At 45.8% G+C, this 19995-nt stretch overlaps 1 protein-coding gene across 1 annotated transcript in view; it reads right to left on the bottom strand.

The window, feature by feature from the left end:
- LOC144275168 (cilia- and flagella-associated protein 337-like) overlaps positions 1–19324 on the bottom strand; it is a 50339-nt gene extending 31015 nt beyond the window's left edge. Inside the window, exons 1-10 of the mRNA XM_077834317.1 lie at positions 19203–19324; positions 16959–17226; positions 16237–16383; positions 15510–15632; positions 14172–14343; positions 12893–12939; positions 11615–11752; positions 9563–9751; positions 6139–6330; positions 4110–4370 (exon numbers count right to left, since the gene is read on the bottom strand). Of these exons, the coding sequence (XP_077690443.1) occupies positions 4110–4370; positions 6139–6330; positions 9563–9751; positions 11615–11752; positions 12893–12939; positions 14172–14343; positions 15510–15632; positions 16237–16383; positions 16959–17226; positions 19203–19324 (1659 nt within the window). The remainder of the gene's footprint in view (positions 1–4109; positions 4371–6138; positions 6331–9562; positions 9752–11614; positions 11753–12892; positions 12940–14171; positions 14344–15509; positions 15633–16236; positions 16384–16958; positions 17227–19202) is intronic.
- Positions 19325–19995: the final 671 nt, after the last annotated feature.

Raw genomic sequence — 19995 nt, 5'->3', positions numbered from 1 at the left:
AGAGAGCAAAGTTTGAAATGTTCTGGTTTTGAGTTGCTTTACGTTTTGCTAAGGAAAGCCCTGAGGAGCAGTATGGAGCAGCATCTCCGTTTGGAGCAGGACTTCACCTTCCCTGGATGGTGCATCAGTCCACCAGTTTATGCAGAAAAGCCAATTTCCCCACTTCAATCCATCTATAATATAGGCAGTGGCTGGTTCAAGGCAGCTATAGACTGATCCATGTATATCCATTGAACTGAATCACTGAAATCACCGTGGAGAAACACTTGTGAGGTCAACAGGGGCCAATGTAGAATTGTTCTCTGCAATTTATCCTCTCCAGTGCTATGTTCAGTCTAGTTTGAAATTACTTCATGCTGAAGGATGTTGAGAAATTTGAAGAGGGATCAGAGAAGAGCCATGAGAATGATTGAAGGATTGGAAAACATGCCTTAGTGAAAAACTTAAGGGGCTTAGTCTGTTTAGCTTATCAAAGAAAAAGTTAAAGGGTGATTTGTTCACAGTCTATAAATACACACACGGGGAGCGGAGAGACAAGGTGGGTGAGGTGATGTCTTTTATTAGACCAACTTCTGTTGGTGAAAGAGACCCGCTTTGGAGCTAGACAGAGCTCTTCTTCAGGTCAGAGCTCTGGGTAGCTCGAAAGCATGTCTCTTGCACCAATAGAAGCTGGGCCAATAAAAATATTACCTCACCCACCTTGTCTCTCTAATATCTTTGGACGGACGTGGCTACAACACTGCAAACGGCATGAAAGAAATTTGACGCCAGAGGGTTTTTTAGTTTAGCTGACAAAGGTGTAACAAGAACCAATGTCTGGAAGTTGAAGCTAGGCAAATTCAGAGTAGAAATATGGTGCAAATTTTTAAACAGTGAGGATAATTAATCATTGAAACAACTTCCCAAGGGGTGTGGTGCATTCTCCAGCACTGGAAATTTTTAAATGAAGATTGGATATTTTTCTTAATGATCTGCTGCAGTTCAACTACAACTATTGAACTTGAAGCAGGAATTAATACAGTGAAGTCCTAGGGCCTGTGTTGACTAGATGATCACAATGGTCCCTTTTGGCCTTAAAATCTATGAAAAAAAATGGAGGCACTTCCATCACATCTCTTGGAAGACTACTCCACAGTCTTATAGAGCTCAAACATCAGTTTTCCTTTGCTCATTTCCATTCGATTTTGTCTTGTTATACTGCCGTGAAGCATCCGAAACAAGTCTCCTTGTTTGGTATTTATGTCTTGGGCCTAGGCATTCCCTAGGACATACAAGAGCTATTACTGAAGAACAAAAATCAGTAATGAGGAAGTGAAACATAGGACAATGCCGAGTGTGAAAGAGGTGAGCATTCCAAAAACACTCGGAAAAGATTGGTGATGGCCAGTTCAATGAAAGTTGTGATTTAGAAAGGTTTCTAAAGGCAGCCATGTGTCAGGCTGCTAATGAGCTCTCATTTGGTACTAGCGCTGCTTGGAATGGGTGTGAAATTTGGAGACCAAAGGGAGCAGAGGACAGAGCTGAAGAGGTGGGTATATTTGGGGCTGGGGAATATTAAGAAGCGAATCTTGACAAATTGAAAGAAGTCAGGCTGACCAGCAAAACAAGAGGAAGAAGATGCAAGGGATTGTGGCAGAGGATGGGTACGGAGGGGAATTTATACAACAAGGCAGCTGGGCACCACACAACTTGCTGGATGGTTTAATGGCTGACAGTTGAACACGTACAGTGATGGCAATTTGTTCCTAGCCTCATGCATGAGAGTAAAGATGTCAAAGCTGCTTAGCTGCAAACCCCAAGTACTGCTGAGCTCAGCTTGGGAGGTGCTGGAGATGTCGCCGAAGTCATGCTTTCCGGAGCCAATGGGATTTCTTTTTGAAACTTTTGATTAAGGCAAAGCTACAACAAATGGTTATCGTACTACACTATACTTTAATTATTACTTATTCAGGATCGGTTTAACATTCAAAGATCCTGGCTAAAAAGAGTTGAACGTACCTGGTTTCTCAGTCCTTTCTTGCATTTCCTGGCAGCTGCTCCCCTCCCCTCCGAGCTCCCAAAATATGACACAGAAACACATTCTGGAGCCAGACAGGACACAACCCAAGCCAAACCACATGAACTCAGGGTTCTGTGACGGTGGAGGAGATTTAGAGGGCTCCTGGACTTGTTTTCTGGGTGGGTTAATGGCTGGAGTTTGTTGTTCTAACCTTGTCCGCCCTGTTTATGGCAGAAGGAATGCATCCCCGAAACAAAGTAACTCTTTTCTTGTGGCTTCTGACAGCGATTCAGCTGCACGTGTTCCAGGGCACACAACCCTTGACTGTACTTTTCCAGTTGGTTTGGGATGCAGTCAAAACAAGCAAGTGACTAAAGTCTGCGAGCTGCCCCGGGTGAAGAGCTCTGCTTTGCCTTATTTGCACTTAGTGACTAATACCGAGGGTTGGACGGATGGGAGACAAGTACATAAGCCCACCATCTGCCTGCTCTGGGTCAAGGAAACAGACAAAGAAACCAGCAAACGGTGCACAGCTGCTTCATCCCACTGTTTGCTTCTCCAGCAATAAAACAGGGAGATTTTAGTATAGAACAAGAGCAAACCCAAGTTCTTGCTTTTTCCCTCCATAGCAACTCACTAGAGAAATCGCTAGCGCTCGGGGAGCTTCGTATTGCTCTTCTTCTTGTCCCAGAGGAGAAGACTGTGACTGCCTCAATGTGCTTACATTTTAATTCGAGACCAGAGAGCACCTCTCAGTCAAGCTCTGAAGAGTCTGGTCATCATAAATATACCTCTCCAGAGGGTAATGGAGTGGAGGAGGAATCCCTGCCTGGTGCAGGGATTGGATGTGTTGACCTATATTAAAGTGCCTTCCACACCTAATTGCTATGGGCTCAGTTGTGTCTGAAAAGCACAGCCCCGCCCTAGGGGCGTTTCAGAGCTGCACCATTCTAGCAGGAGCAGCCTAGTCCCATCTGTGCACTAGATCTGCTCTGGTGCCTGGTCCCCAGCAATTCCCACTTTGGGAAAATGCCTGTGGCTAGCGGGAGCAGACCCAGCTCACCACTAAGCCCTTAGGTAAAAGTCCATTAGAATTTCTTAGGCATTTAATCTATGCCTAAGGTCTCTAGGAGCCAATGGAGGCTGAGACACGTTCACTGCAACGGGAGCTTTGCCTGAGTCCAAACCATATAAGGATTTCAGCATTCAGTCCACAGTGAGCACTTTAAAATCCTGGGATCAGCATGCAGCTTGAGAGGGTGGACTGTCGGTTGGAGATCTGTGTGGGGATTAATGGAAAGGAATACTTCCATTAGGCTGTGGAGTGGCCAGAGCTGCTTGCTCCTCAGCCACCGTTGTAGCAACAGGGCTGCCCGCACTGCTCTGGCCAGTGCATTCGAAAGAGAGGAAGCTGGGCTCTTTTTCTGGCTTGCACACTGTAATTGCAGATCTGTAGTCACTGGGGATGGTGCTTGAGGCAATGGATCAAATTTGCAGAAGCGTTTGTGTGCTTTTTCCTGCATCCTTTTTGCACCTGCAGCCTCTTAACTGACACCCAGAGACGTATATGCACGTGCAACACACACACACACTTCTATGGATGTGCAAATCCGAGTTTGTGTGCCTGCATTAGGATTTGTGCAGCACCAGTCGAAAGCGTGAAAAAGTGCATGAGCACATCTAAAAATCTCTCCCAACTGGATTTTCAAATTGCCAGCAGAGCATGTGCCTCTGGTAACTGGAAAAGCCAGTTTTTTACTTGGAATTTCAAAACCTGGACTGGGAAAGTCACACCTAGAGAAGAAATACAGAGATCCAGAATGATGGTTTTTACAATCACTTTCCTGAAACTGGTTTCTCTTGCAAACCTAGCATAGAAACTAGAGATGGGTCTGAACCAAACTCCCAGATCCAAACACCCCCAAACCTTTAGAGTGTTCAAAATCCATATCTGATTTTCTCAGTTGCCCAATATCTACAGTGGGCAAAACGAGTATCTCACATGCAAACACATAAAGGGGTTTAAATTCTGCATTCGTATCCAAATTTCTTGGTTTAAGCCCAACCCTACCGGAAAGCGCTGATCAATAAAGTTATCAGAAGTGCTGACCTGGTGGAAGAAGGTGTTATACAGAGCACCGCATAATGGTGCATCATGGGTAGCCAGCATTTCTTCCTCAGGACTGTCATGAGCTAGCTTCAACAATCCAATATAATCAGCACAGGAAACTAAGAGGAGGTGGGGAGACTGCTGGATGAGCAAGAAGGGGAAATCCCCCTGTTCTTGTGTTTGTTCTGGCTGGACACATGGGAACTTGAGTGCCAGTGTGTACAGACAAGCCTGTGAGAAAATATCCCAGACTTTCAGGACCTGAGAAAGGAGAGAGAGAAGCCGGGATTTATTTACGTGTTTGCTAGAGGCAGCTACTAGTGGCTCTGCATACTCCCAAATTTTGTGGCTCAGGAAGATTTTTTCTATTTACCATGGAGCGACGTGCTCATGCTTTGTGATGTTTTAGCTCATCACCTTATGTACTTCCTTTCACACCCCATCTTCTGGCAGAGTTAAGGGCGTTGCTGAAGCAAGGCCAGTTACAATATATTGCACAAACACTGAGACTTTCATCTGAGCTTTTCAAAGGGCTTCATAATCCCTAGTAGAGCAGGGCGAATAATGGTTTTTGGTTTGTTGGCAATTTCAAAAGTAAAAAAAAAAAAATGATTCCAGGTCGAACTGAAAACTAAAAATTTTGCAATTTTCAACAAACCAAAAAGTAAAAAAAAAAAAAGAAAAGAAAAGATTTTGGGTCAAACAAAACTTTTGTTTGTATTATGACCATTTTTAAATGTTTGTGGATTTTTTAAAAACAAAATTAAAGAGCATTTTGAAAGACAAAGGTATTTCAAACCCCAAACATTCAAACATTTCATTCTGAAAATGTCAAAGTGAAGCATCTTAATTTTTTTCTGATTTTTTTTTTTCAAAACAAGCAATTCCAGGAAACCAACACTAAGTCGCAAAACGTTTGAGTCGCTGAATTTGCATTTTAATAAAAATATAGGCCAAAAAATGTCACACAGCTCTAATTCTGGATTAATGCTTTTATGCACATGATGCCTCTGGAAGGGGAGCCAAGTATGATATTCTCTGTTTCACAGTCCCATACATTTACCACTAAAAAAGGACTTCCTTGCTAGCCCTGATTCTTAGGGAAATGGCAGAATGTAATCATATTTGCTTTTATGTAGTCCAACTACCAACCTGCAGTGAAGGTGCGTGCATTCTTTTTAAGCACTTATTTGGCTTAAAATTATTAATTGCTAAAATTGCTGAGAAATTTTGCCCCCTCTTTTAATTGCCTGCAAAATGAAAAAAATTCAAAATACTGTAATAACAACCTCTTCAAAAGGCAAGAGGAGATAAAAGAAACTCCTGTTGCCTCAAAAACAGCTGCACACTCGTTCCTTGGCCACAGTTACACGTTGACTTTCCATATGCTTTGACACTGGCATCAGAATACTGGGAATGCCCATGATGTCTTTCAGCCCAGGATCTCAAATCACTTTACAAAGAATCATTAGTTAATGAAGCCTCACAATGCCCTGATAAGGTAGGTGAGGAATTCATGGAAATTGCTTCATTCACCTATGGAGTGAAACCTGGCAGCTTTGTAGCAAAGGAAGTAAAGAATGACGCAATACACTTCTGAATCCAATTGAAACCGCTGGAGGAATTTTGGGAGGCAGAATGAGCTGATATGCAACAAGAGCACTGGTGTCAAAATGCCTGTTCTCATGAAAAGTGTCTTAGAATCTTTCAGGACCACAAAATGGATGGGAGTGCCTTCGTTTTACAACCCGGTCAAAAGCTGGCCCCTTGGGCAGCGTGGTACCCATTAACTTTGTGCTGAGTCAGGCGTTTTGTTTGTCATGACTCAGATGGAAGAGTGCCCCCTACTGAACCCCCACACCACCTGCTGCAGCACCTCAATGCTCCTTGGAGGTCTTCTACCCAAACACTGATCCAGTGACGTATCAAACGTCCATCTGGCATGGTGCATATTGAACAAGAGAAGGAGAGGTGAACATTGCCATTAAAGGAGGAGCGCTGGCTAAAACCTAGCACAAATATGACAAACCGAGTCCTTGGAATAGCTGAATACGTGTCCTCGGGGCTCATGGATGGCAACTGCCAGAATTGTAGTATAATGTCCCTGAAAGGTAGCAATTGGCCAGCTTGTGACATATTGGTTCCAGAGTTGCACAGCATGATCCACCCCTCCGGTAACCAGCAGATGCAGGGATTTGCAGTAGTCGAAGCATTTTACACCCTCGAAAAAATAGGAAAAAAGCAGTAAGTGTTTTGGAAAAGTTTGTACAGTCTATGCAAAGTATCCGGAATGAGGCTGTGCAGGGCAGAGAGGCCCAGCTAGGATAAGACTCAGGGCTCATCTATACTTAAAACACTGCATCGGCGCAGCTGAGTGCTTAAGTGAGGATGCTCTATCATAGAATCTCAGGGTTGGAAGGGACCTCAGGAGGTCACCTAGTCCAACCCCCTGCTCAAAGCAGGACCTAAACTATGCTAATGGGCGAGAGCTCTCCCATTGGTGTAGTTAATCCACCTCCCTGAGAAGTTCTCCCGCTGATATAGAGCTGTCTACATGGGGGCGGGGGTGGGTGATGGAGGTTAGGTCAATGTAACTATGTTGTTCAGGGGGATGGATTTTTCACGCTCCTAAGCGACATAGTTATAGCAAAGTAATGCTGTAGATCTGGCCTCAGTACAATGTTAAAGCACATGAGGGAACCTTTAGTGCACGCCAGCAAGGTCTACCAGGACCAATTAACATGCAGCATGTTAGTGTATCGTAGAACTCACACCCCTGTAGAGCACATCACCCTACCCTGTAGACAAGGCCTCAGGAATAGTGGGGTTTTTCCCCTTTTCATATTTCAGCTTTGTGATTCAGATATCAGACATTGTTACTTTTTTATCCCTGATTGATAAAGAAAGGGTTCTGAGAATAATTTCGGTCACAAAGAAGCTCTTAAATATTATGATTAAAAAAATGCACTTCCCCCCCCGTCTCGCATAATCTACTCAGACATACAGAGGAAACCTTTGCACTTTGCAATTAGAATTTCTGTCCGGATGGGAGGGCCCCAATTCTTTCTTTCCATGACTAAATTTTTCTGTGATTGTAGACCAGAGGGGGGAAAAGGCCTGTTTTGATTTCAGCAATGCTAAGTTTTGTTTAACTATCCAATTGCAAAACCACAATGAACTGAATGGAGCTAATTTAGATGCTTCCAAAGATTTGGTTTCAAATTCTATTTTTCCTGAATTTCATTAAGCTTTGTGGAGTCTATCTATGCTGTTGCTTTTATTGTAAAAATAGAATTGTTAGCTAGTAAAATATAATTGCTATTTTTTTCATATTGAATTAAAACAGCGTAACTCCCATTGAAGTCAATGCGAGCAGGTTAGGCACCTAAACCTAATTAGGTGCTTTTGAATATCCATCTAGCTCAGGGGTGGGTAAACTTTTTGGCCCGAGGACCACATCGGCGTTGCGAAACTGTATGGAGGGCCGGGTAGGGAAGGCTGTGCCTCCCCAAACAGCCTGCCCTCACCCCCACTCCTTGTCCCCGACCGCCCTATCCCAGGACCACCTACTCCTAACCGCCCCCCCGGGACCCCACCCCCCATCAACCCCCTGTTCCCTGACCCCCTGATCACCCCCCCCAGAACCTCTGCCCCATCCAACCACCCCCTGCTTCCTGTCCCCTGACTGCCCCCTGAGACCTCCTGCCCCTTACTAACCCCCCACTTCCCCCCTCGCTCCCCGCCCCCTTACCATGCCGCTCAGCGGCAGGACTGGCTTATTGGAAAGCCTGGGAGGTGGGCGGGCGCAAGCCGCGCTGCCCCTGCGACAACGTGGCTGCAGGGGATGGGGGACAGCCTCCCCAGCCGGGAGCTCAAGGGCCGGGCAGGACGGTCCCACGGGCCAGATGTGGTCCACGGGCCATAGTTGGCCCACCTCTGATCTAGATGCCTATATGCATCTTTAGGCAATATCTCACAAAGACCAGGGTATGGTTACACGACCTATATTAGGTCGACTTACAGCCACTGCAGTAATTACTGTGGTGATGCATGTCCACACTGCCCTCCTTTCACGTGCTCACCAGCAGCGCTTCCACTGACCGAAAAGGGACAGTGTGTGCTCTCTTTTCCTGTCCTTTTTCACTAGGCAGGAGACGTGTTCTCTCTGCGAGAAGCCCCAGGCGGCTTCCCAGCCGGGAATGGAGAGCAGGGGGGTAGGAGGGGCTCCTGGGAGGCTGCCCCTTCCACCCCCCTGCTTCCCATTCCCTGCTGGGAAGCCGCCTGGGGCTTCTCGCCTCCCCGTTCCCCTCTGGGAGTAAACGCAGAGAGAACACGTCTTCTGTCTAGTGAAAAAGCACAGGAAAAGACTGACAAATGTGCAACCCTGTAGAAAGGAAACAGGGCCCTGTGGTTAGGATACCAGCCAGGGGCTGGAGAGACCCAGATTCAATCCCCTGTTCTGTCATAGACTTCCTGTGTAGCCTTGGGTGGGATCCACAAAGGTGCCTAAGCTCCAGTGTGATCCACACAACTCCTGCTGACCTCTGGAGGCGTCTAAAGTAACTTGTCACCAACGGTTTTTGGGTAAAGGTTTCCTTGGGCTCTTGTGTTCCTGCCTTGGAGCATGCACACTGCTGCCCCACTCCAGGCATATCAACGCCGATCTCCTGCCTAAATCCCCGAGTGATCCATGAACCGGGGGAAGAGAGGCATTTGCTCGCCTATTTCATGGGGCCCAATCCAGTAGGCCACCTCTGAGCAGGCTGCTGGATTGGGTCTCTTTCAAACTCTGGTGGTGCACCAGTGCCCCTCTTATATAGCCTTTAGCTCAGTGGTTAAAGCACTCACCTAGAGTGGGGGAGACCCAGGTTCAATCCACCTGCTTGAGGGGGGAGAAAGGAATTGAACCGGGATTTCCCGCCTCTCTCTCAGAAACATGCTCCAGCCACTGAGCTATGGGCTGTTTTGACATGTGTCTCCTTCAGACTCTCCCGTTGAGGCTGTTCCACTGTGGACAGATAATTAAAGTGACTGGGCCAGAAAGAAAGAGACAGTGGGAATGACTGTAGCCTGGTGGTTCAGGCACCAACGTGGGCAGTGGGAGACCTAGGGTCCAGCCCCTCTGCTCCAATCCCGCTTTCCTTGCAACTCCATGTCATTTTGTGGATCTAGGCCTTAGTCTCTCTGTACCTCAGTTCCCCACCTGTACATTGGAGTTAATAGCCCTGTCCTACCTCACAGGGGTGTGGTGAGGATAAAGACATTAAAGATTGCGAGGTGCTCAGATACTGGCTTAATGGGGGGCCAGATAAGTACCTGAGAGAAATAAGAAGAGCAATAAACTCTGGTGAGTATAAAAACAGGAATATAATATTATGAGGTATACGTGACTTTGTTCATTTTGCCTGATGCTGGAGTAAAAACATTGGCCACAGGGCAGGAAGTGGAGCTACCTTCTTGATTTTCCAGGTGTAAACTTTTCTCTTTCTGAGAATATCCATGATCACCACTGAGGTCTTGGGACTGCCTGAGGATGTGATGATGAGTTCTCCCTCTGCTACATACTGGATTTGGGAAACTGCTTCCTTGTGCACCTCTGGGATGGCTTGATATTGCAGGAGCTTACTGTGCTCTTTAATTTCCTGGGAGAAAACAAGGGATAGAAACGTCACAAGGCTAGTTCACCTACTAATCACCCAGCATAATACGAACAGCGGTAGCATGCACACAGAAAGGGAGAACTATAGAGGGGTTGGAACAGCAAAAGAGATGTAGGGTTTAGCAGTGAAGTTTGGTGAGCCCTGGGCCTAATGCGATGATGTTTATGATGCCATGCCAACCCAGCAGACTATTTTGTCCCCCGGCAGTGTGATTAATGACTTGATGGTGGGATTAGAGTTGAGCCCGAGAGGCACAGTTCAGATCCAGAACCAAATATCCCCAGGCTTAGGGCGTTCAGGGCTTGGTCTGGGACAATTCTGAATGGCCGTGCACAGCGGTTATATTCTTGTCCACCAGGCACAAACCTGCGATGTTTGCCTCAACTTGAAACCAGCTTGTTTGGAAGGATTTCTCTAGTTCCCTCCATCCCCACTCGCCAAGCTCTAAAAATAACCCACTATGCTTCTATTTATAACCGAGAACAGCAGCAAGAAACTCTGCTCACATGCTTGGGAGCTACTGCAGCCTCACATTCTTTGATATGAACCTAGGGTGGTGAAGGCGTTTTACAGTCTGAACGCTAGAGATATGCCTCTAATTTGTGTTGCCCAGTGGACTCTCGCAGCCTTGACCTTTTAATCTCAGCCCAGAGCAGCATCCAAGGCTATTTCCTTTGAATAGATGTGAATTCACCTTGGGCAGCTCTCTCATTCCAAAGGGATTTTTTTTTTTTATATATAGAATTTTTTTTATAGCAACTCCTGCCCAGCTCTGTAGAAATGAATATTTCACAAGCACTGAATTCCCCCACCCTTCCATTATTTGTAGAAGCTGAATATCAGAGATTAATGTAGAGGGTTCAGTGGGGCCCAGGAATTTAGAGGGCCCTTGGGAACCCCTGCTTAACTGAGAAGATTCCCTGTTTATCCTCCTCATCTTGCTACGGGATGACTTCTCTGTCTGGCTGAGGACAACTGGACTTGGCTCCTGGCTCAATTGGGACTTAAGGTCAAGACAAACCTTAAGTGGTGAAGTTTCGATACGGTTTCGCTAACACACGGGCTAGTAGGTCATGCCTTCGTCACCATCTGAGAGCTAAGCCAATCTGAGAATAATGGTGTGTGTGTGTGTGTGTGTGTTTGTGTGTAGGTCATTAGTAGAGGAGTTTAAAACAACCTGGTAGACTTGTGGGCTGATCGAAGCAGTACCCAGAATTGTGTCAGCTGTGCAGGTTGGGTCCCAATCCCTGTATCACCTTCGAACCAGGTCAGTGCTCTTCCAACTTTATCAACTAGGGAAGCCCTGCATTAGAATAATGTTTGGTCCACTCCTTTATGGACCGAGAGGGAGAGCCTGGGGAGGAGGGGAAGCATTTGGTACCCCGCAGAGGCTACAAAGCCTGTGCTCCTTACATGTCGCTATCAGGACTGGCTCTAGGCACCAGCCAAGCAGGCATGTGCTTGGGGTGGCACAATTCCGGGGGCGGCTTTCCGGCCACCCTTTTTCATGTATTTATTTATTTTTTGCTTGGGCGGCACTCCAGCTAACTGCTCTGAAGTGGGATTCTCTCAGTTAAAGACAGAGTGGGGCAGCACTTGGCGAGGTGAAAGTTTGTGAATTCTTGCCTGACGTAGCTGGGCTGATGGGGAGAAGATAGTGGTATCTACTTGGCCGTGGTAGCTAAGCCTGACCTAAACTGGACCAACTTTCCTAGCCTAGGTTCTGTTTTCTAGGGCCTCCGAAAAGAGGCCAGGAAGGGCAGTGGCAAAGGAGGGATGCTTAACACCATTCTTAGCACCATTTGAAGTTTAGCACCATTCTGGAAGGTGCCTTTCTGCCCGCACCTGCAGGAAGACTCTCTGCGGCCCTGACTGATCCGAGAAGGGCTTTTCAAAGATGCCCGAATGAGGGTGCAGCAGCCAGAGCAGGTGAACGTCACCGTGGTCATCTCCCCAGAGCAGCAAGGAGCGACTCTCTAAGGACTGGAAGGGAAACAAAAACACAGAGGAGGAGGGAGGAGTTGGGATTTGCCGGGGGAAGCTGATGATGTTCCCTTTATGGTCCATCTTCGCATGGTTAACAGCTGATTAAACATACACTGAATGTAATTGCGCTTGAGTCACTGCTGAAAACCACGCTACAGTCCGTTGGCCCAAAGCCAGGGAATTGGCCCACGGCTCGAGTAGGGTGCTGGGCGTGCCTTGGGGACCTCTGCAGGGAGCTCTGACACAGCACCCCTCATGCTGTCTGTGCATCCACCCCCTGGGTCCATCCGAAACACACCCGTGCCATGCCCCAAACTCACCACATGTGGCCACACAGTATGCCCCTTCCCCCCAAGAGCTGGGCTCTGTGCAGTCTAGCAGGCTCATACATGTGCCCTCCCCAAATCCTGGCTCTGGACTAGGGTAGCAGCACAGCTTTGGGTCCCTGTGTCAAGGCCCTCACACACTGCAGAGAAGCAAGATTTGCCCCATCCAGCACAGACAGCTGATAACAATCAAACCCCCTGACACAGGGTGTGAATTGGAACCATCTCTATCTCTTGTACAGGCAGTATTGATTCTGCTCCCTTTATAGACACATTGATTCTGTTACCCTTATATATAACATTGCATGTCTCCCTATAGACACCATTGCACAACTGGCTAAGTACATCACTGGTGGAGTGGGGCAGGTTTGCCTTTCCCTGAAACATCAGGTGCCCACCTCTGCTACAAGCAGGGCATTGAATTTGATGGAGAAGGCTCTGATCCGCTCTGCAAATCCTCTGTTCCCAAGAAGATTATAACTAGAAAAGCTTCCTAAATAAATCCCAGTTTCAAATCTGAGAGCACCCTTGTTATTCCTTTAAGTAATAATTAACTTTTCCTTCTTGCCCTGAATCTTGACGGGCTTCTTAGTCCCTCACAAGAGAATGGTAGCCAACAATCGTTGTGACCTAAGTCAGGATGGGTTCTTGCATCTGAAATATAAGACAATCCTAGATTGTGACCTTACCACAAAGAGTTATAGCTTGGCACAAATGATCATAAACACTTTTACGTGTTGGGGATAAACAGTAAAGGTTACGGGTAACTTTATGAGCACATATTGGAACACAAAGTGCGGTGCCACCGTACCTTTGCATCATACCAGTAGTACAATGAAGTTGGAACATTTTTCAGAGCTGGAGGGATAGAAAGAGAAATGGAATATTAGAATTATTCATAACTTTTTTCTACCCCACTTCCTCAATATCCATTTTCCATGGGATACGTAGAAAGGGATCCTGTTCGCTCAATGCAGTGGGAGGGGATGGAGATGCATAGAACTAATCACTGTTAATGGCAGGGAACAGTATAAATTCCTTGGGTATGCATGAAAATATAGAGGCCAGAATGATGTCTAGTTTCCTCTACCTATATCTATTTTCATGATCAACTATACACTCTTATAACCATCAACATAACCATCGCTAGAGACAGACATGAACCAAAACTCTGGGCCCAAATACTCATTGAAGTGCTGTGAAATTCAGAAATGGATCTGAATTTAGCAGCTCAGCCTGTCTCTAATCACTTCTTGCATTCACCTACTCCCAGCAATTGCTGTATTGTCATTTATTTAAATAAGGTTCATTGGGCCTGTTTCTCCATTGCAGGAGGTAAATGCTACCACATGAGAATGGTAGCACATCACTTCCACTAGCCGCACAAGCTGCAGGACAGTGTAGAATCAGATCCACTATACATAAAGGGCCAGCTCCTCATATGATGTAAAATTGGATCTCAGTGGAGCTATGCTAATGAATGCCAGTTGAGGATCTGACCAAAACCACATTCTGCCCGATTTATAGCTCAGGTAATCCCATGGGTCACAAGGTGCTTTCACTAGTGTAAATTCAGCTTGACCTTGCTGCACCCAATGGAGCCAATCTGGATTTATGCCAGTACCAGTGTGAACAGAATTTGGTCCACTGACTTCAGTAAGGGTCATCATTCCAGCCTTCAGTTTAAACCTTTATGCCCATACATCTATAGGAATCCATCTCCTCCACAGCTGACCTACTAGTGAGTGTTGGGGTCTGGTTCTGAAGCTCCAACTCTCCATCTGCTGCACCACTCCCAAACCGCATGGCTTTAGCTACCTGCCTTTCGCCAGTTTTGGCTAACTCCATTAAGCAGTAGGAGAGAACAACAACAGGGACCCCAGAGAGACTGCAGTGAGCAGCAATTAAGGACTTTTATTTGGTTTCTTGCTCTCCAAAATACCCAGGTTTCTGTGCAAATAGCCTGGTGTTTTCTCCCCAGAAAGCAATGCTGGAAATCAGAAGCCTGATTTAGACGATACCCAAACCTCAGAATAGAATCTGCAAACATGAACAGAGGCCCCTCCTATTAGTAAAACCCTAACTTGTACCAAATAAATGAAACTCTTCAAAAAGGTTTGCCGTGGACACGTCAAAAAAGTGAATATCCCTGCAGGTGGTGGCTACTGCGATTTTGTGGACATTTGCCATGTACGCAGCGTCTGTGGTCCAGAATTTCAACCTTCTTTTCTCTGCTTGAGAGCCTTTGGAATCTGTTGCAATCTGTTAGAAAACAAGCAGCAAAGGAGAACTCAAAAGATTGGAATCCCTCTCAGAAGAAATGCACTGGGGCCACCTTCAGCATGAAACAGCCATTCCCTGATGAAGTTAATATGCCTGGATTCTGCAAGGAGCTGTGTATTTTTCATCTCCCACTGAAGGCACTCAGCACTTGACAGGAATTTCTCAGTGGCACCTAGCAGTGCCAGGGGCATACTGCTTGGAAAATGAAGGTAACCTGCTAATCCTAGCTTCCCAAACATATGCATTATTATTGATCTGTACTGCAGTAGCATTAAGCGTCATGGACTGGGGCCCCATTGTGCTAGGTGCTGTATACACTCCCAAAGAATTTACAATCTAAGTAGTCACCAACAGACAACCGGAACAGATGGACAGACAGGCACTGTGACCCCATATAATGCTAGTTGATGCAATGCATTTAACGATACACAACAATGCAAACCCCTTATTTTCCCCAGGGCAGATGGAAGAAGTACAAGGAGCCACAAGAAGCGGTTTATGAATGTAGGTACTGGATTCTCATTAGAGAGGGTTTAAACTAGAATTTCCCAGAAAAGAGAAATTCTGACACTTTGGAAAATATTTGATTCAGATTCAGAATGAAACACAGGAATTTTGGAATTTCCCATTATGGGAAAAAACAGTGTTTCATTTCAAAAATGCTCCCAGGCTCTCCAGCAGTCCACCCGAGGAATTGAGGGCCCACGGGCTTCCAGGACCCCTAGATCCCAGGGCAGCTGGCTGGGCTGCCTGACTCTCAAGTTGGATACCTCAGGGAGTCAGGGAGCCGGCTGCCCAGGGAGTCATGCAGCCAGGTAGCTACCATGGAACCTGGAAGCCCCAGATCTGCAGCAGCCCTCCAGGTGGGCAGCCAAGGAACTAAAGCTTTTATTTCCATTTTCCTATAGACAGTCAACATTTGGGGGCAAAACTGAAATTTTCTTGCAGAAAATTTGAATCTTGCGGAAACTACATTTTCCATCGGAAAACATTCCTTTGTAAAATCCCAACCAGCTCTCATCCTCATTGCAAAGAGGCTAAACTCTCCTTCAGATAGCAATTTATTGAGTGAAATCCGGATGCTGAATTACTCCCAAGTTCAGTTGTCACTGCATTTACCCCCATGCTATTACCAACCTCTTTACCTCATAAGTTTTCTGAATATGTAGAGCGCTGTCCCAGGTAGTAAGAACTCCTCCTTTGCTGACACTCACAAACCAGAGTGGTGGTGGAGAAGAGATGGCCAATAACCTGGTAGTTGGTGCCAGCTGAAAAATCAAGACACATCTTGCTCCAGTGGTCAGATCTCACTCTCTTCTCCATTTCACATTATATACGTGCCTGTAATTCAGCCATTGTGTTCAATGGTGGGTATAAACAAGGCTAGAATTTGACTGTACACCTTCAAAGTTATAGGGAAATGCTCAACCCAACTGGTCCTGAAATAGGTAAATTATGACCCTGCCCTTTTATTTGATAAAGTGACCTCTCCCTAGATTTAAGTGCCTGGCCAGAATTGTTTTACAGTTATGTCAGTGGAACAAATCTGGAATTCTTTATTTGTTTTTTACTAGAAATTCAACAAGAAAAGCTGCCCTGAAGACAATTCTAGCTAGACAGAAAACTCTGCCAGCCGCTGTCTGCCTGTGTCCTCAAGAAAACTGCAATAAAGCTTGGGGGGGGGGGGGGAAGAGTAAAGCTCAAGTTTTTAATTCCTTTTATATTTTGTTTGTGAAGGAAAAATGCAGCTGAAGAAGAGAGGAATATTGCCGAACTACACGCAGCACCAGAGAATGGTTACCCTGCTAGCCTGTCCAGTTACAATTCGGCTCCTCCACCCTCTGCGACCAATACACTTCCCTCTCCGCTCACCTTGTTCTGCACACAGTGTCGGATGAGGGGCTCCCTGCCAAGGAAGATCTCCTTCTTGGCTTTCATGTAGTCCCTTTCTTTGTAATAGAGCAGCAGGTATGTGCAGAACTTGTTCCAGTCAATAAGGCCATCACAGCTGGTGTCAACCTCAAAAAACATGGCAACAAACAAGGAGGGGGAAAAGCCAATGTGACTTCACAGGGAGCGGGAGCAGGCTCAATAGTCCTAGTGATCAAATTCCACTCTGATTACTCATCGCTTGTATTACAGAAGCACCCGGAGGGTCCACCAGGTAACCCATTGTGTTAGGCACTGTACATACATATAATGAGACAGTCTCCGAATATGATGAGCTCACAGTCTAAATGGATAAGACACAGGGCGTGAATCTCCATGTCCCTGCATGTATATACCTGTGCAAAGTAGCTGTAAAATGCTATGAAATCGTGGTACTTCACTCAGTCTGGTGGTAGCATTTTACCTCCACAAGGTGCAAGGCCTTGGAGAAGCAGTTAATGCTGAAGTCCCAGGCAGCCAGTTACAAGACTAGCTGCCATAAGGTAAGAGTCCTAATGGGAAGGGGAGTAATGAAGGGACATGCAAGGAAAAGATCAAAATAAGAGTGTTTCAAAATAACGTGGTGCCTGCATGCTAGAAATGCTAACTGGCTGGGATGGGAATTATTTGCATTCATGACTCATCTAACCCTAGATCCTCATTACCTTGTTGAAAAGCAGCTCCGATTGGTTGTTCCAGATCTCAGAGCCAGTCAGCTCCGACAGGACTCTATGAAACTCTTGTAGAGTCAGACTTCCTGGTGGCTCCACTTTCTGTTTTCTGCAGGGTCTCACACACTGGTCTTTATTCTCTGTTTCCCTGCCTTGGTCTTCCCCTTTGGGAGAGGTGTGATGAGCAAACAATGCTTCCAGGAGCTGCAAGTGACCCAGCTCCAGCTCTTCTTCCAGACGGGGGCTTTTACTCTGATCAAAGCTGGTAGAAGAGGGAAGCAAAGCAAAGAAAATGCTCATCGAGGACAGGATAGGCACAGATTGTTGTGGGGGTATGTACTGCTCAGTTCCAAGGGTGTTAATTTGCTAAGTGCTCTCTTACAGGGAGTAGTAAGAACAAGAGGACTGCAGAGGGGTCAGTATTTCTGAAAATCAGGCTTAACGAGCTTCATGTTGGACACCCAACATTAGTGGACTCTTGAAAATGTAGACATTAAGCTCTCCGGGTGTGCCTACCCTGCCCTTAAAAATCCGCGGCTGGCCTGTGCCAGCTGACACAGGGTTTGGGCTAAGGGCCCGTTTAATTGCCGTGTAGCCATTCGGGCTTGAGCTGGAGCCCAGTTTCTAGGACCCTGAGAGATGGGAGGGTCCCTGAGCCCGAATATCTACACTGCACTTCAATAGCCCATTAGCCCAAGCCCGAGTCAGCTGGCACAGGCCAGCCGCGGGTGTCCACGGCAGGGTAGACATAGCCGCTGTGGCTCAGTTTCAGCCATCTGTCAATCATTAGAATGTTCTGCATCACAGTGTTTTTGGGAGGCTTCGAGATCCTTTGATGGAAGGCACAATTGTTTATTTATGATGATGATGATGATTACTATTAGTGCAATAAATGCAAGAGCGGCACCAGAGAAAGCAGGAAGTGAAGATGAAGCGAGTGTACCAGGCTGCTTTCCACACCCTCACAAGTGATAGTATTTCACCAGGAAATCCCTTGTGGCTTTCCCTTAGTGTTTCTCAAAGTCCCAAAGAGACATTTCCCTATCCCTTTCTCCCCCGACATGCCCATTTCCAAGGCCCTGAGTCTTCACGACTTTCCTCCTAGCTGAGAAGGAATGGACGTGACTCTTGGCACTGCTCCTGAACCAGCAAGGGGGCTAGTACAGAGCTATGTGGGGCATTCTCTTCCCATCCCTGGGGGCTGGATATAGTCTGAAACTCAGAGCCAGATCATCAGCTGGCACAAATCAGTGCATCTCCACTGACTTATCCTAGCTGAGGATTTGGTCCTCTGAGCCTCTATCTAGTCATAGGCTGTTCCACCCTTGCACTTTTTTCTAAAGTATATAATTCCCAAACCAAGTGCACTCAGATCTCAATAGCACATGATGCCATGGCAACATTTTCTCTATGGCAAGCATGTGATCAGATGAAAATATCCAGTGTGGGTCACTGCATAGCTTGGAGGAAATAATGACGACTCTAACACATATTAATTCCATGATTACAGGGGGTAATTCACAGTCAACTAATAAGCCACAATTTTTTTTTCTATTCAAGGTGTTGCTATATTGAAGTACAACCTGTTGAATTCTTATTTTGTACCGAAAAGATTTAAATAAGTACAACACAGCATAACTTTCTATTTGATTATATTCAGCTTCTTTTCATACGGTCTTTTCAGAGGAAGTTACAACAAGTTTAATAGCTGCCGTAAGTAGGTAATATGAACAGCAGCATCAACAACTGTGGTGCACAAGACCACTGAGGATGGTGGGTGTGCGACATATCTATGACGTTGTTTCCTTCTCGCCAGGTACTGGATAAGCTTTCGGCGTGATGTATGTCGATGTAGCCCATGAGCTATGTTCATTCAACTGACAACCAATGGACTTGCACGGCTAAAACCCAGGTTGAAAAACGTGCAACATAGCTTCGTGTCTTAAGGGCTTGTTGCTGTTGGGAAATTAGTGCACTGCAAGCAAAAGTGTGAATTTACAGCACTGTCTGCTCTGCGCTAACTCCTTGTGTGGACACTAGAAGTGCCTTTGTGAAACTTAGCTTAATACACTTTAAAGAGTACTACATTATCCTAGGGCACTTTTAGTGCTCAGTAAAAGTGTGCACCCAGGAACTTAGTGCAGAGCAGCTAGTGTGCTGTAAATTCACGCCCATTTAGACAAACTTTCCATTTAGACAAACCCTTAATAAATGTACTATTCTCAGAATGGAACTTACCATGTTATACTTGCTGGTACTTCTTGCTTATACGCACACCAGGAAGAATTCTGCTTTTGCTTTTCCATCACTGACGTTTCAACTTTTTCTCCCTCTTTCCTGAAACTGTGATGGTTTTTCATGGCCTTTTCCCAGGACGCCAAACCTAATTAAGTTGTGACACTGGCAGAACCAGAGTTAATTCAATATCTTTTTCTTACTAAAAAAAAAAAATAATAAAAAATCAAGATCTGAATGATCTTCAGCTGGAGCAAGGTGGAAGTTCTTCTCTGAGTTCTCCTGAGACCCTTATCCAATAATCCTTGAGAAGTTGCTTGGCACCAAAAATAAATGTTTTCAGGAAGCCACGCTGACAATCTTGGTGGTAACTGCAATACTCTATGGCTGAATCAAATACTGCTCTTCAGATGCAAGCTAAACCAATGTTTCAAGTTTTCCCAAGCCAAGATATGCCATACCATGGAAGCAAACTAGCTAGTGCATTCTCAGACAGCTGCACTGCTTAGAGGCTCCCAAATACATGAGCAGGTGAATATATTACCCAGACAGAAAACTAGAAGCTTCATTTTGAAAGGCCAGTAGCAGGTACATTGGGAAGTGTATTCTGCAGTGTTACTAGCCTGGACTTGCATAACATGATCCATTCTGCTTATAATTATTTAGCAACAGTGCTCAAGAAATGTTTCAACGCAAAGGAATTTCACTTGGGGGATGGGTCCATGCAAAGAAAAGCATTTGGTCAATTTATGATTAACCTGATAATTTGCAGTTGATATCTACAGAGAGGAGAGAC

The sequence above is a fragment of the Eretmochelys imbricata genome, chromosome 14, assembly GCF_965152235.1.
Source record: "Eretmochelys imbricata isolate rEreImb1 chromosome 14, rEreImb1.hap1, whole genome shotgun sequence".
Taxonomy (NCBI): domain Eukaryota; kingdom Metazoa; phylum Chordata; order Testudines; family Cheloniidae; genus Eretmochelys; species Eretmochelys imbricata.
The sequence above is the reverse complement of the archived record's forward strand: the minus strand, read 5'-3'. Positions and strand labels throughout refer to the sequence as shown.